This window comes from Pollachius pollachius (assembly GCF_949987615.1).
Source record: "Pollachius pollachius genome assembly, chromosome: 3".
Lineage (NCBI taxonomy): Eukaryota > Metazoa > Chordata > Actinopteri > Gadiformes > Gadidae > Pollachius > Pollachius pollachius.
This window is the reverse complement of record NC_136936.1, coordinates 11462599-11478894: the sequence shown is the minus strand read 5'-3', so window position 1 is coordinate 11478894 and position 16296 is coordinate 11462599. Positions and strand designations below refer to the sequence as shown.

General features: G+C 46.1%; 1 protein-coding gene across 3 annotated transcripts in view; it reads left to right on the top strand.

Annotated features, from left to right (window-relative positions):
- frem2b (FRAS1 related extracellular matrix 2b) overlaps positions 1-15887 on the top strand; it is a 92022-nt gene extending 76135 nt beyond the window's left edge. Inside the window, exons 15-24 of one of the 3 annotated variants that reach the window (XM_079731553.1) lie at positions 797-928; positions 2225-2556; positions 7438-7630; positions 7976-8080; positions 8930-9057; positions 9435-9569; positions 9883-10009; positions 10502-10689; positions 12668-12814; positions 13255-15887. In XM_079731553.1, the coding sequence (XP_079587679.1) occupies positions 797-928; positions 2225-2556; positions 7438-7630; positions 7976-8080; positions 8930-9057; positions 9435-9569; positions 9883-10009; positions 10502-10689; positions 12668-12814; positions 13255-13773 (2006 nt within the window). In that variant the 3' untranslated portion in view covers positions 13774-15887. Of the gene's footprint in view, positions 1-796; positions 929-2224; positions 2557-7437; positions 7631-7975; positions 8081-8929; positions 9058-9434; positions 9570-9882; positions 10010-10501; positions 10690-11154; positions 11282-12612; positions 12815-13254 lie in introns of those variants that run through there. The other 2 variants (XM_079731554.1, XM_079731555.1) reach the window with 2 other exon arrangements.
- The last annotated feature ends 409 nt before the right edge of the window (positions 15888-16296 follow it).

Below are 16296 nucleotides of genomic sequence, written 5' to 3'. Positions count from 1 at the left end.
TCTGTCTGTCTGTCTGTCTGTCCGTCCGTCCGTCTGGAGTAAGATAGTTGGACACACCGTGGTGTCTTTCTGTCGGTCCTTAGCCTAGAGGAAGGAGGGTGGACACATCGGTCTGTCTGTCTGTCTGTCTGAATATCAGCCTGGAGGAAGGTGGGTGGACACACCTGGGTGCCTGTCTGTCTGTCTGACTATCAGCCTGGAGGAAGGTGGGTGGACACACCCGGGGGGTCTGTCTCTCTGTCCTTAGCCTGGAGGAAGGTGGGTGGACACATGTCAGACTGCCTGTCTGTCTGTTCTTAGCCTAGAGGAAGGTGGGTTGGGAGATTTGCCTATGCGTCTGTTGGTTTACCAGCCCGGAAGACGGTGGGTGGATACCCCTGTCTGTATGTATGTCCTCTGCCCATTAGCATGGAGTACGATGTGTGGGGAGATCTGTTTGTCGATCGTGGGTGGCTGGAGATCTATCAGATCTATCAGTCTATCATTATTTCACTTTTTTCGTTATTTCTTGCCTTCTCTTTCAGTCCAGTGTTCATTATATCACTCTTATTCACGCTCATACTTTCTCTCTCTCTCTCTCTCTCTCCTGGACCAGAAGTAGTTGTTTTTTTTGTTGTTTGTTTTTGCTGGCTGTGCTTTCTGTTTTTCCCGCCAAAGCGCGTTGTGTTTCTAGCTCTGGACTTCAAACGTGGCAGAATTAGCCACGCTTAAACCATGATGTGTTTGTTTGACGTTTGTGTGTATGTGTTTGTGTGCGTGCGTGTGTGTATGTGTGTCTCTGTGTTTGTGTGTCCAGGGATGTGCCAGCCGCGCGTGGTGGGCTCTGTGGGGGCGGAGCCGTTCTCTGCCAAGCTGCGGTACACGGGCGCCAACGACGTGGACCACCCCAACCTCATCAAGCTCACCGTCAATATGCCTCACATCGACGGTGAGACACCACAGCCCATCTCTGTTCCACCACTGGCCCACCTCTGGCCCATCTCTGTTCCACCACTGGCCCACCTCTGGCCCACCTCTGTTCCACCACTGGCCCACCTCTGGCCCATCTCTGGCCCACCTCTGTTCCACCACTGACCCACCTCTGGCCCATCTCTGGCCCATCTCTGGCCCACCTCTGGCCCACCTCTGGCCCACCTCTGGCCCATCTCTGGCCCACCTCTGGCCCACCTCTGGCCCATCTCTGGCCCACCTCTGGCCCACCTCTGGCCAACCAGGTTTAGCGGTAAACTCATGATGAGCAAGCAACGCGTAGGAGCTAGGTTGGCCACTGGGAGTATAGCCAGCTAACAGACGGGAGTTCAGTGCTGTTCACTCAACTCCATAGGCAGCGCTGGCGACAGCGACGCTGAGAGCTCATCGTCTGTTGACCACTTTAATCACCGTAAACACCACGGAGATAAACAGTCAGCTGCAACCCCCTCTATTACCCAACGTGGGCCCGACGGAAATGTGTTGCGTTTTTTTATTTTAACATTAATCGGGCTTGGGGAGATTAGCGATATCTTCTCCAGCGAGAGGCTTTAGCTGCCAGACAGACGTCGTAATCTGAATCAGAAACCATATGGAGATACGGTTGATTATTATTCAGTTTATTTAAAGTCCTGGCTCACAGTCTGTGTAACTGCCCCCACACCCTCCCCTTGTTTCCGTGTGGCTGAGAAGACTAACGGTGGTTTTAATATATAGCTGCTTCTGTTCCTTCTCATCTGTATTACTTTTAATTAATCGAGAATTGTAAGGATTATATGTGGTGTGTTTGTCTGTGTGTTTGTGTGCATTTGCGTGTGTATGTGTATGTATATATGTAAACTAAAATTAAAAGTTTGGGGTCGCTTAGAAATGGCCTTATTTTTACAGAAAGCACTGTTTTTTTCAATGAAGTTACATTAAATGAATCAGAAATACAGTCCAGAACTCGTAATGTAGTAAATGACTATTCTAGCTGGAAACAGCTGAATTTTAATGGAATATCTACATAGGTGTACAGATGCCCATTTCCAGCAACCATCACTCCTGTGTTCTAATGGTACATTGTTTAGCTTATCGTGTTAAAAGGCTAATTGATGATTAGAAAACCCTTGTGCAATTATGTTAGCACAGCTGAAAGTTTTCATTTTTGAGTTTTCATGGAATTGTCTGGGCGACCCCAAACTTTTGAGCGGAAGTGCATGTGTATGTATGAACATATAAATATGTATGACCGTATGCATATATGTATGTGCAGGGATGCTACCCGTGGTTTCCACCCGGGCTCTCTCCAACTTCGAGCTGACCCTCAGCCCGGACGGCACGCGGGTGGGCAACCACCGCTGCTCCAACCTGCTGGACCACCACGAGGTGCAGACCCGCCACGGCTTCCTGACCGACGCCACCCGAAACGCCGAGGTGATCGGGGAGACCTCGCCGTACCAGTACAGCGCCGCGCTGAGGGGAGCGAGCACGCTGCGCTTCTACCGCAACCTCAACCTGGAGGCGTGTCTGTGGGAGTTCACCAGCTACTACGACATGTCGGAGCTGCTCAGCGACTGCGGGGGCACCATCGGCACCGACGGCCAGGTGAGGGGTTCACAGCCTGAATAGAGGACCACACCGACGGGCTACATCGTAGACGTAGCTCCTGGCTTCACCACAACATCCATAAGCGATATCATGTGCTGAAATCAATTTGTTGTTCTGATTCTGCCTGAGCAGCAGTTGATCTTTGGATAACACGTTTTGTGAATAGTTGTATGTTGATCCCCTGTTGTGCTGTCCATATAATCCGTACTAACCAACTCATAATGATTCCAAAATGCTCAACTTCTCTTCGCGTTATCATTGTTAACATTCATGGCAGGCGGAAGCTCGCCAAATGCTCTTCGGCAAAATTGGCACAAGGAAGGGATTTTGAATAATTATTTTGGTACGCCATGATTTGCTGAGGAAAAAATCCCCCAAATCTGTTCGTTCTGGCACTGCCGTCTGCCTGTAAAACACTCTTCAATTCAGTGTTATTAAGCGGAGGTGTGTAGCCTCATTGCTAAATCATCAGGTGACTGGGTTACCCTCTCAGAAAATCAGAGGCTATTCATGCAGTAACGCGTGTATAAGTAACGTCCAGTAACCCACGGAGGCAAATGCAGGCTCGAATGCAAACAAATTTGGTTTTCCTTTAACAATACAAATATTAATAATTCATTGTATTTATATTGGGCTTTTCAAGGGCACACAAAGTGCTTTAGATAGTGAGTTTACGAGAGGTATAATTTATATAACTTTATCGATCCCAGATGGCAAATAATGGTGGCAGAGAGTAGCAAGCACACATCAGGGGGTAGAATAAAAAAAATAAATAAAAATTACAAATGATAACATGAGTAAATATCCAAAAAACAAAAAAGACTATATTGAAATTCTCTATATCTTCAATTCTAATAGTTGAGTTGGAGATGTTGAATCGTCTACCTCCTCCACTACAAGTCGGCAGCACCCACCTGGGTGATGCCAACTCCCCCCTCACTGGCTATCTCAGAGTTGAGGAGGGAAACTATCCAATCAGAGACGGGGGGGGGGGATCAGGTGACCATGGCAGTAAAGGGGCCAGGACCCCGGTTTTAGCACCCCTACTCTTACGATGAGTGCCATGGGGTCTTAAGCGACCACAGGTATTCAAGACGATCCCATTATTTCTTGTTGTGAACTGAATCTCATGACATATTCTATGTGTCAGAAATGGTTGCTATGATACGGCACGCTTTGACCGGTAAGAATGTTTCAGGGCGGGGCACGCCACTGGAGTAACAGATAAAAGATGAAAGAATAACTGATGGTTTAACAAATTGACCTCTCTGTTCAGTGGCGTGTCACTTGCGGTAGGTCAAGATGGATGAATGGCTTCCAGTATCGGTTTCACTCGCTCACTTGTGTCACTGTAACCTCTGCCAGTAATAGAGCATTACGACCAACTGTCTACCAGCACACCTTGTCTTGCCGGCAAGGCACAGCGATTACGAACCGCTGAGAAAGGCGATGGACGACCTCCAGATCATGGCTTGAACGAAGGGTTTCACGTTGCGAACCGGCTGGAGCGCTGCTCAGAATGCACTGATGCTTCTGCAGTGATTTGCTCTCCACATCCACTGGTGGTACATCGTTTCTAGGGGAGTAAGCCAGTTAAAAATCGGTTTTTGGATGTAATTGTTCCACATCCTTTTCAAGTAAAGTTTAATAAGATAACCCCAATTCAGAGACCAGAAGCCAAAATGCTTGACATTTCATATGTGGTTCCGCCTCCCTCTGCCTCCTCCCCCCCCCCCCCAGTGAAGTGAGTGCTGGAGGGTGCAGCCGGTGGAACAGAGCATGTGCAGAGCAGTGAAACGGGAGCAGCTTTATCACATCTGGGGTCGTTACGCGTGGGTCCTCCACAGCAGGAGAATTCAACCTTCCAGTAATGCAGAAAATACCAATTCAGCTTTTTTTATTGGCCTGTTTTATGGGTCAGTTCGGGCCTGTAACTGCTAACTGCACTTGTCCCCTATTCTTTCCGAGGAGCCTCCGCTGTTTGTGTTTTTGTGTTGTTTCCTCCACCAGGATGAATCATTTACAGAGGAGCTAAAACCCTTCCTAACTCTCCTAGGCTTTTCCTTTTAAGACCCCAAGCCAGGGGAGGGATGAGCAGCCTCAAAGACAAGCTAGCTTACGCGTTAACCATAAAGCTAACACTGTCGGCGAACCCCTTACAACGGGACTGTTATTAGCGATCTGTATCCTGTCAGGGTGAAGATGTGAACCAGCCGCCCCCCTGTAATAAAAAGCCTCCCCTCTGTCGGGTTCCTCCCCGTGGCGTTCCTCTACAGAGGCACGGCCGCTGTGCGGAGACACGCCAGGCGAGATCCGCCGTCTGGGCGACTGCTGTGAAGGCTTTCAAGTCGTCCGAGATCCGAGATCCGCCCCGGACGCCGTTAATAAGGCTAGACGCTCCGAGAAGAAAGCGCACGAAGAGCGCCAGCTAAGACGGGGCGGGCGGGTCAAAAAACAAACCAAAAACTGAGCAAAAATAAATCACGAGTCGACAGGGCTCCCACATCGCTCAGCTCGGGCCCCTCCCGCTGAAACATTATTTATTAACACCATTCCTACGGCGCTGGTGTCTCAGCACTGGGCTGGTTTCTCTCTCGGTAGCGGCGTTCGCGTGTGTGTGTGTTTGTGGGTCGCTCTCTACAGAGCTCAGGCTTGTTAATATAATTGATGGTTCTACTTGAGCGTGGCCGGGAGTTCAGTCAACAAAAAGGCATTCGCCGCCGCGATGACAGCCAGCTCTTAATGACTGGAGAGGACTGGCCCTCTGGCCTCTTAGGGGTTAATGGGGATGTGGTGGGAGCTCTTTCTCTTTGCTGATCGCAGGAAACACCAGCAGAAGACCTCAAGGCGAGGGCGATTTAGCTTTAATGCACCGCGGCCATTAATAAATCCAGGCTATGCCAGTGTGGTTTATTCAATACTAAACATCGCTCAAGTGGGATTATTTTTTTATGGGATTCATTTATCTCTCAGTGGGTGGTGTAAATAGAAGATCAGTTGAAGATAAAGGTTTATCTGCTCTTGCTGTGTGCGCTGCAATCACACCACAGTTAATGGAAACGTACAGGGTGTAGTTTATCTGCGTCCTCTATGATTACATCGATGGGAAAGTCACTGGAAGAAACCACAAAGTAAGTGGAATGGATAAAAGGGTTGGTGCTTAATGAGTAAAACAGTCCAATAGTACCAAAACATTGAGGCGAAGGAGAGCCGCAGGCACAGACTTCAGGTTCAAATCCATTTGTCCGTAAAACAACAGAATAAACAAAAAGAAAAGATGGCTGCCCTCGTTGCCACGGTTACACCCAGTGACCGCTTGTGTGTGCGCAGTGATGGACGGGGCCCACCACTGCGGTGGTAAGGAGATGAGAAGGTTTGGAGATAAGGAGGTGAGGAGATAAGGAGGTGAGGAGGAAAGGAGATGAGAAGGGGTGAAGATAAGGAGATAAGGAGATGAGGAGGTGAGGAGGTAAGGAGATGAGTTGGTGCGGAGGTAAGGAGATGAGGAGGTCAGGAGAGGAGGAGGTATGAGATGAGTTGGTGCGGAGGTAAGAAGATGAGGAGATAAGGGGATGAGGGGGGCTGCTGCTGACGCCCGAGGCTGTGGGGCAAGTCTTCACAAGAACACTAAGCTAGTGGAGGCAGGTTCCCCCCCACAGTCAGTAGGAGATACCTGAGATACCTGAGAGGGAGAGGGTGGAGAGAGAGAGAGACCTAATAGGGAGAGGGAGGGAGAGAGAGAGAGAGACAGTGCATTGAGAGAGAGAGATAGAGAGAGAGAGGGGAACAACTGAGAGAGAAAGAGAGAGACACAGAGGGATAAAAGAAAGAGAGACACCTGAGATACATGAGAGAGGGAGGGATCCCTGAGTGATATATACCTGAGACAGCAAGAGAGAGAGAGAGAGACAACTGAGATACATTGAGAGAGTGTGAGAAAAATGAAGAGAGGCAGCTAAGGGATAGGGTATTAGTTTGATAGAGAGAAATTGAGTACGAGACAGTGAGAGAGGGAGAGAGAGAGACAGACACTGAGTGAGAGGGACAGAGGTACCTGAGAGGGAGATGTTGAGCGAGAGAGAGAGAGAGAGAGTGGGTGAGAGAGAAGCAGGGGCTGAGAGGGGAGAGAGATTCCTCTCTGACTAACCCTCCACGGTGGTGGGGCTGTGGTGTTTGCTTTTATGTTTGACTAAGAAACACACTGTGGCTTTTTTTTTTCGTGAAGTCAACAAACGTCTTTGATGCAATTCCAGAAAATGTCTTGAAAGCAAGCCCTTGGGCCATGCAGCTCTGGTGGTACGATTCTGGCGTTGACGTGCCACTCGGGTCTGGCAAACAACGTAAATACATCTTTAATGCGACGCAAATTGTGAACAACGGTTTATAATGTGCAGATGAAATGAATTCATAAATTGCTGGATTATATTTAATTTGGCTGAGAAGGTGTTTTTATAGTCAAGTTCAACACAGGTGCTATATACAATGCACCAATGCAAGAAACTTTAAGAGTGTCTTGCAAATCAGGTAAAACAGATTTGGTAGACATGTGTGTTATAGTGTTTGTCAATGTGATCTTAAGTCTCTGTAAAATATATTAAGAGAGGTATCTCAATCTGGAGTGTTATAAAGTATGCTGCATTCACATTTTCAGTTATTATTTTTTTCACTTTTCGTTCTTGCTTTATCCAAGCAACTCACAAATGGTTTTGCGAACAATCAAAGCATAAATGTTCAATGGACTTTCAGAAAAAGGGACTTCGACATGAAGTCTGGTACTTTTTAAGATAAAAGATACGATTCTATAAATCCCAGACAGAATCCCAGACAGGTGGGATGTACTCAGCAGCCTTTGAATGTGAACCATGGTTGTTTCTTCAGGTGCTGAACCTGGTCCAGTCCTACGTGACTCTTCGCGTGCCTCTGCACGTGTCCTATGTCTTCCACTCGCCGGTGGGCGCCGGCGGCTGGCAGCACTTCGACCTGCAGTCAGAGCTCAGACTCACCTTCGTGTACGACACTGCCATCTTGTGGAAGGACGGCGTAGGGAGTCCGCCGGAGGCTGAACTACAAGGCAAGGAGGCTGCTATCGACTTTCAGTACTTGGTGTTCTTCTTGAAAACAAGTAGCTTTAGATAAAGCAAAATATTTGAAAAAGGGAATCATGAACAACTGTTAATAAGCAAAATAATTGTTTTACCTAAATTGAATTGAATGTCATAATACAAAAACGTTAAATTGATATCGAAAATATAAAAATGTATATATTTATTAACGCAACAGATATTTGCTCTTTCATATTTGTTTCATAAACAAATTCTATTGTTAGAAACAAACATTTGTAGCTGACTTTCCAAATTTCACCTTCCAGTTATCCATTCCAAAGCCTAATAGCTAATCGGTATTTCCTGTGTTTCAGGTGCTCTGTACCCAACCAGCATGCGCATCAACAGCCAGGGCCTCCTAGTGGTCAACTTCCGCACTGAGGCTCGGTTCAGGGGCCTGTTTGTACCCTCTCACCCAGGTAGGCTACCACCACGCAGGTAAAGGCTAACCGCTATAAAGCTGTCACAATCCTATCCAAAGCTTGAAGGTCTAATGTTTTTTTCACCAGATGTGTTGTTGATGGTGGATAGATTAGCCAGCGGCTAAAGTCCACTGAGTGTTTTATTTGTATTTGACCATTCTTATAAATCTGAAAATGTAGATTATATTGTAAATCATCGGTATAATAATTTCTTCAAGAGAGCGTTATACTTACATACATATTACATATTTTCAAAAAATATGCCAAATAAAAGATGTGTCCACAAACACATAGATAAAAGTGGTAGTGGTGGTGGCTGGTAGGCTGATCTAGCCATCATATATCTGGGACGACACTCATTTGTGATGTGACTGGAGGGTAGATAATAAAATGTAATAAAAGGGCTGGTCATGGCTCATAAAAATCACCGATTGTAAAATAGGTCCTTTAAAAAATGTAAGAACCTGAATATTCACGGCTTCCTACTCTAATTTAATCTATTTGAGACAAATCCAGTTAAACACACCTGTATTAAAATGCAAATCATACTGTGTCTGATATCTGCTAGTTCAACCATTTATTTTACCACCAACTGCTTGAAAGGAATTCTGACAACATTATTACATCTATGGTGAAATATTATGTAGAGGGAGTATGCTAATCAACTTTTTCTCACTTTAAGTGTGATTTCATAAATAATTCAATCCATAATTGCTTTGTTAGTTCTCTGGCAGTGATACAAGCCATCAAATATTCACAGAACTCCAGTGTGTTAACCTTGCTAAGCTGTCCATCAGTCTAATCTTTGAGTCCTACCTCTCCCCCACCTGCCGTCTGTCCCTCTAGCCTCGTTTATGTCATCCATGGTCATTTGCCCGGACCACCCCGGTTTGTCATTTAACCTGAGCCTGGTGCGGACAGAGCCCACCTACAACCAGCCCATCCAACAGTGGACCATCGTCTCAGACTTCGCTGTAAGGAACTTCGGGTTTGAAATCTGTTTTGATAGCCTGGACTTCGGCAGCCTTGCTAGAGCTAGCTGTTAAGTGCAAAGGCTCATTCCCAGAAAAAATCAACATTCCTCTCTTGCACTAGGGAATGTATTGCAACTGGCTACGCTAAGTACGCTAAGCTAGGCTAACATGAATGCAGCTTAGGCTAAGATAGGCAAAAATTAGCAACAGCTTAAGTAAGATATCATTCTTGAGAACTTAATTTACCCTAGAAGGATGCAATGGTTGCTGTGCTGTGTCCGTGCACGAGAGTTCAAATGTGTCATAAATTCTTGATGAAGCTGAAGAAAGTGATGGAGTGCGTGAAGCTTGACATTCTTGTTGATGTGCTCTGCTAGGTGCGCGACTATTCCGGGTCGTACACAGTGAAGCTGTTGCCATGCACATCCCCCCCCAACGTGGAGTACAGCATCCCCCCCACCTGCAACCCCCGGGACCCCGTCACCTTTGACCTAGACATCCGCTTCCAGCAGGTCACTTTACATTTAAATCACATTCACTTTTCACATTGTGTGTATTTGCTGTGTTTCCTGTATGTTAACATGTCTGCCTGTGTGTCTCTCCTAGCGAACGACCGGCCTGTCTCTCACGTGTTAACCTGTCCATATGTGTGTTTGTGTGTGTGTGTGTGTGTGTGTGTGTGTATCTGTGTTTCACGACCCCGTAGCAGCAGAGTTCAGCCTCAACACCCAGCGGATGCTCCTCTCTAAGAGAGCTCTGTGGCTCCCTCAAGGGTTTGTTTCTCCTTGTTAACCTGTCTGTGTGTGTACCTGTCTGTCTCTGCAGGTGAGCGACCCCGTAGCAGCAGAGTTCAGCCTCAACACCCAGCTGCTGCTCCTCTCCAAGAGAGCTCTTTGGCTCTCTGACGGCTCCATGGGCTTCGGGCAGGAGAGCGACACCGCCTTCTCTCAGGGTAACAAATCGTTATTTTGCTGATCCATTTGGGGTTTCAAAGAATGGAAGAATTCAGTAAAGTTTTAGGGAATCAGAATCGACTCCAATCCAAAAGTGTTCTGCCTCAGAGCTACCCTTTAGAAAGGTTATGCAGCACTTGAATTTTGTAAAATAAACAATATCTGATTGTATTCTTTGGTTGTTCCCAGCATCACCTTTTAGTGGCTTTTGATAAAATAGTCTGAAATGTTAATAAATACAAGTGTCATGAAAATGTAACAGCTGTGTAGCAGTCTATGTTCAAACATACTGAGAAATAAATGTAACAATATCTAGGATATGTAGCCATGTGTTAAATCAAATCTCAAGTTCATTTGTAGGAAAGAATGCTTTCTGTCTTTTCCCAATGTTCTTAATCCATGCTCCCCCATGTGTCCCGCTGTGTGTGTGTGTGTGTGTGTGTGTGTAAATATAACAATATGACCTAACCGTGAACGGTATGCTCCTGCAGGCGATGTTATCTACGGTCGAGTGATGGTGGACCCGGTACAGAACCTGGGGGATTCCTTCATCTGCAGCATAGAGAAGATCTTCCTCTGCACCGGAGCGGATGGCTACGTTCCAAAATACAACCCGGACAACTTTGAGTTCGGCTGTCTGGCCGACGCGCCCTCGCTGCTCTATCGCTTCAAGATCATTGTGAGTACAAAACTATACTACTAACTAACTAACTTCTTACTACTGCACACTAACTACTGCGCAACGCCGTGACGCAGAGGTTAGCATATGGGTTAAACGCTGCTGGGATCTTTCATGAAGGAGTTTGTCTGTTGTTCACATGGGTGTGCTTCGGTATCTCCACACACACACCGAAAGACATACATTCACTTAATTCACTTTCATTCTCCTGCCCTTGAACAAGGCACCAGCATTAAACCCGGGCTTAGTCCCTGGGCCCTGCACTGCGGCTTTAAACCAGGCCATCCAAGCCCTATAGCTTATCACTGGCCGCCAGTCCCGCCGGTAGAACAATTTCCCTGCCCAGACCCTTGTTGTTATTTCAGACAATACCTTCCTTGATATTAAAATCATATTCCAAGGAGTTAGATACATATATAAGCCCCTCCATTCTGAAGAATGGTGTTTTCTTCCCCAATCTTCTAGGGAGGATGGAAGCCAGCCACTGTGTAATTCGGTCTCATATTACGGGCCAATTTCAACAGAAGAGCCGATCGACTGATCTGTGTACCATGAAGAAGTCTGTATGGAACAATATTCTAGCAACCTTGTGTCCTAAGCCTCTTTGGTATGCGCTCCACGTACTTTAAGCCACTCAGGATTATAAAAGGCTCATTTAAGTTTTGGACCCAATTTAGATATTACTTTTCTCATCCAGGCGCCATTCTTCATGCCAATCACGACCCAGTGATTATATCAAACCCACACGCGTGGATGCAGGGGCGCTCAAACTGTGATCGAGGCCATAGGTTGAAATGTGCAAATGACCTCTTCAAAGAATTCTGTAACAGGAAATCACTTTAATCACTTTCATTTTCATCTTCCTCCCACGTTTTCCATCATAGACATCGTCAGGCAGCAGGCTAGAGGACTGTATTCCTATGATCCATCAGAAACAGTTTATAGGAATATAATTCATGACCAGTTATTAGCTAGAATCCTCATCCTTCCTTTAAATCAATGTCCTTGCCCATTTTGGGGGTCTTGGGTTAGGGGGTGTCATAAAATATGGCCTGTTAAGCCCATTGAGACTTTAATTGTGATTAGGGGCTATACAAATAATCATACTTACATTGGCTTAATCATCATAAAATATCATGGGAGAGCGATTTTGGTTGGAAGATCCCTGATAAAGTTTGACATTGGAATCACATTAGAAAGTTCTAGATTTAGGCTTTGTGGGTAACTACAGCTTAACGCTTTCCACAGACTCTCCATCCTTCTAAGGAGAAACTAGCCAAAATGTCCCAGAAACCCAAATGTTTTGGTTCTTTTCAGCCGTGACGTTTTTTAATCCAACATTTCCCTTTATTTTGGTCCAAGAAATACACCCAGTCCCTGAGCCAATAATTGGGATGTTTAGTGTGGTTCCAAGTGGGCTGAACCTGTCCTATTGCTTGGTCCGTTTCGGCAGCCTTTCTGTCACGCTCAGACAAACACCTCATCCCTCTCAGGCCGGGGTCCGTTCCACCAGCGTCTCGTCCACTCTGGGCGGGAGGGATTCATTAAAAACTTGGCAGAGCTGGAATACACTCAGAGATCTCTTGATTAGTTTTAAAACCTGCCATCCGTTCCCTGGTCTATTTTGATTCCAGCATATCCTGTGCATGGAGGGAGGTGATATAAGTCTGTAAGTAAGCCCACCACATGGGTGCTATCCTGCAGCACTGTCTGTGACTCAGAGATGTGCTGGCTTCCTACGTCTCTCAGCACACCATGGTGCACTCATAGGATGACGCTTGGCGCTCGGCTGGGTGTTGGGTGTAGTTATCGACAAACTAAAGTGCGATAAAAATTGTACACAGAGTCATTAAAACAATGCACAAACAAGAAAGCGTTTTTAAAAGGTTGGATCAAAGTGCTCATTGCTAGTCATACTTCTAGGTTGGGCCCCGACGCTCATCTCTGGGCCTCCCACCTGATTATTAACCTCCTCCAGGACAAGGCGCAGCCGGAGACCCAGGCCCGCTCCTTCGGGAGTCTGGCCTTCGAAGCCTACCTGGCCGTGGACGACCCCGCGGCGCTGGCTCTGGTCCGACAGCCAGGATCAGACGGCTTCAGGATGGCCTCCTCGGCTCTCTTCCAGGTCAGACGCTCCAGCCCCACTCTCCCCTCCACTAAACAAATGATAAGATATTGGATTTCCATTATGCTTTACTACGTAACCAAAGAAGCTTTAGGAAAACAAGCAAATCAACTCAAAAGATAAGGAAACAGAAGGATTTGAAGAAGCCTGGAGGCTTAAGTGAACCTCTTATGAATAGATCCATATTGTTTATGGGCTTCTTGTGCCTTCACGGACAGACAGTGTGTTGAATGAGAGAGGGAAAGACATAGATAGGCCCAGGGTCTGACTGCAGGTGAGAATCAACCCTGGGTCAATCCAAGACATAAAGACCACATGCTTAGCGCTCTAGCCACCCTAAGCCCTGCTAAAGTTACGGTAAAGGGTTTCCGGCATAGTCGCGGTTCCGTTCGGTTCTACTGATAACACCGTTGTGGTGTCTCCTTTCTCCCCGTCCCCAGGTGGCGGCAGGGAGGGAGTGGTTCATCCACACCATCTACACTGTCCGCTCCCGGGAGAACGCCAACCGCGGCATCGGGAAGCGCAGCCTGGAGTACCACTCGGTGAGCCGCCATGGCCCGCCTGGCCAGCCCCGCTCGCGGAGGTCCGCCGCCCAACTCCCGGACCTGGTGGAGGGGATCGGCACCGAGAACGACCGGGGGACCAACATCCTGCACATCGCGCTGGACCGCGGCCCCGGGGCCAGCCGGCGAGGGCCCGGCCCCCAGGAGGACGCGGCCCCCGCCGGGGCGGGGGCAGCACCGCGGGAGCTCAACCAGCGGGAGGAGGGCGACGAACGGCTGGTGCTCATCATCGGCATCTTGGTGGGGCTGCTCTTCACCGCGCTCGTCGCCGTGGGGATCGCCCTGCTGGTGCGGTCCAGGAAAGACAAATCGGCCGAGGGCAGAAAGCCCCCGGTGTCGGCCAGCACCGAGCCCATGGTGGGTGGAGGGGGAGGTGGAGACAGCTCAGAGGTCTGAGGAGAAGAGTAGGGGGCGGTGAACAGCAAACACTTTTGAGTTACTGTTTGGAAGTTTTGCAAGTGCCTCAAACTGGGTGACGTTGAGGGGCGGTTCGGCCGGTAAGCGGATACAAACTGGGGTTTCATTTTTCTCGAGGTTATGTTTGATATTTGTACTTGAAACGACGCGTCCCTCCCAGGAGGAGAACCGACAAGAGAATCGGCTGACAGGCTTTCGTCCACCTCTCCGCGATCATGATTCTGTTTTGCTTTCGATGGCCATTTTGATCCAAAAATGTATGTTGTGTGTCCAAAGGTGCTACAGAGAAGCCTTTTATGATTTCAGCTTTTTTTTCTTTTCTTTTTTTTGGTCGAAGACGTGGAACAAGTATTTTTGCAAATGCTAAAGTCGGTAAACTGAAACTGCTGTGTGTGTATGTGTCACTGAGTCGCGACACTGTAATGTTTAGCTTTTAATGTTTCTAAAATCCTGTTTCCCTGCATATGATTACTGAATGACTTCATGATTTCATATGTGCCTAAACAAATCATTTATTGATTTCAGACATCCTTTGTGTGTCACCACTTATAATATATTTACACGTTTTATGTCTTCTTTGTCTTACGCATTTATTTTGCATGCATTTATTTTTGTATTCTTCTGTGTGGTTGTACTATAGAACGGTATTACAAATCTCATCCATACGTGTCAAATCTACTGTACTGTGTTAGAACTACTGTAAACCAGTAGGTCATTATTTTGATCCAGTGGTTGGTGCCATGCTGGTTCAACTGGTTGTCCAAACACAGCTTGATTTCAAGGCCCTGAAAAGAAAATGCGAAATCAAACCTGCGTCGACTCCGTAGATTGAAACACAAATTTCAAGACAGCTGGTCTGCAGTGTACAGTGTGCTATAGTAACTGTTGGACCGTTCAATTTTACAGCCGGAACCCTGCCATTACCTTTATCATAATCATTAATATTATGACATGAGAGAGAGAAGTTCTGAAGATTGAACCTTGAAAGAAATAATTATCGATCCTTTCTACAATAGGGCTGAGTTGGTTGGTTCATTATTTTTTTTATGCCTTATAACAGTTGAAAGGTAATATTAATTGTTTTATATAATCGTATAGTTGTAACTTCATTCAGATATACTTCCTCTTGATTGTTTTAATTATTTATTTTTTTATATTGACAATATCCCCTCCCAATCCCCCACCCTTTCGTTATGAACTTCTAGAAAAAGATATAGCTATACATTTATAAATATACATCTCAAAGTGAACATTCTGCGTGCCATGTTTGCACTGAAAGTGTCCCCTATAAGAGGGAATGCCAGGCTTTGTGTTGTGGTTTGGAATACTTTCATTATTCATAAAAAAAGGGAAACATAGTGAGTTTCCATTGATTACCTCATACCGTGCCGTCCGATAAACTCTGACTCCGCCGCTTCCTGAAAAGGTCACCTTGATTTTGATTTTGTTTTCCAGAGAGAACAAACCTTTCTATGCAACCTATGAAATCATGTTGTTCCCTTCCATTGTTGTGTGTGATTCGTCTGTCCACAATCTACTGCATCCACGCGATGACGCTGTAATGATCCCCTGTTCGGTTGTTCTATCATGTTCACCGCAACGAAGATGGTAGAATACCTTCTGCCTTTACGCTCATGAATGTTTGTACTGTATATATACACAGACATGTAAGACTTATGAATATACACCGTTTGGATGTTTTGGGAATGGTTCTGTTTCAATAAAGACTATGTGCTCTAAGTATTTTTAAGTTGGACCACAAGCACAAGGTGGTCTAAATAAATGAATAAAAACAGAATGAATTACATTATCTTTCTTAATTAACAAACATTCATCATATCCTCCTTTAATGTGTGACACCGTCTGGCAACTAGATATAATAGATAGAATATATTCATTACCCAATTAAATATCCATTTGACTGTCTAATAACCCGTTAGCACAGCTGGTAGAAGCAGCTCCGTTTAAATCAGCGTTTTCCGTGAGAGCACTCTGAACTGCCTCACAATATCTTCTCTGCTATGTCATTAGAAGTTTTGTTGGTTAAACTGCCCCAAACCAGTTAAGAATCAATGGAGTGTGATAGTGAACTATCTCACTCAGCCTTCGGGGGAATCTTATTAAAGTTACTGTGAGATGAATTAATGACATTTAAGGGGAGGCAGGACTTCACATCAACTCAGAAGCGCCTCAACGCCAAGAACTGGATTATTGGATTTTTGCAATGGATTTGTCTCCCTCTCTCTCCCTCTGTGGTTGTTTGCGTGTGCGTGTGTGTTCCAATTACCCTCTGTATATAATTTCAGTCCATTGCTCAGTTTCTTTTTAATATTCTGCAATAATTGAACCAACATTATTGAATGCCTACCGCCATGTACTGGCCCTGCTCATAGCAAATATGACTATAAAAGCAATAAAACAAGCAAATTTTTCTACAACATCTTTGCCTATCAATATCAGTAACTAACTTTAATATGATTAGATAACAGTTTAACGTTACAT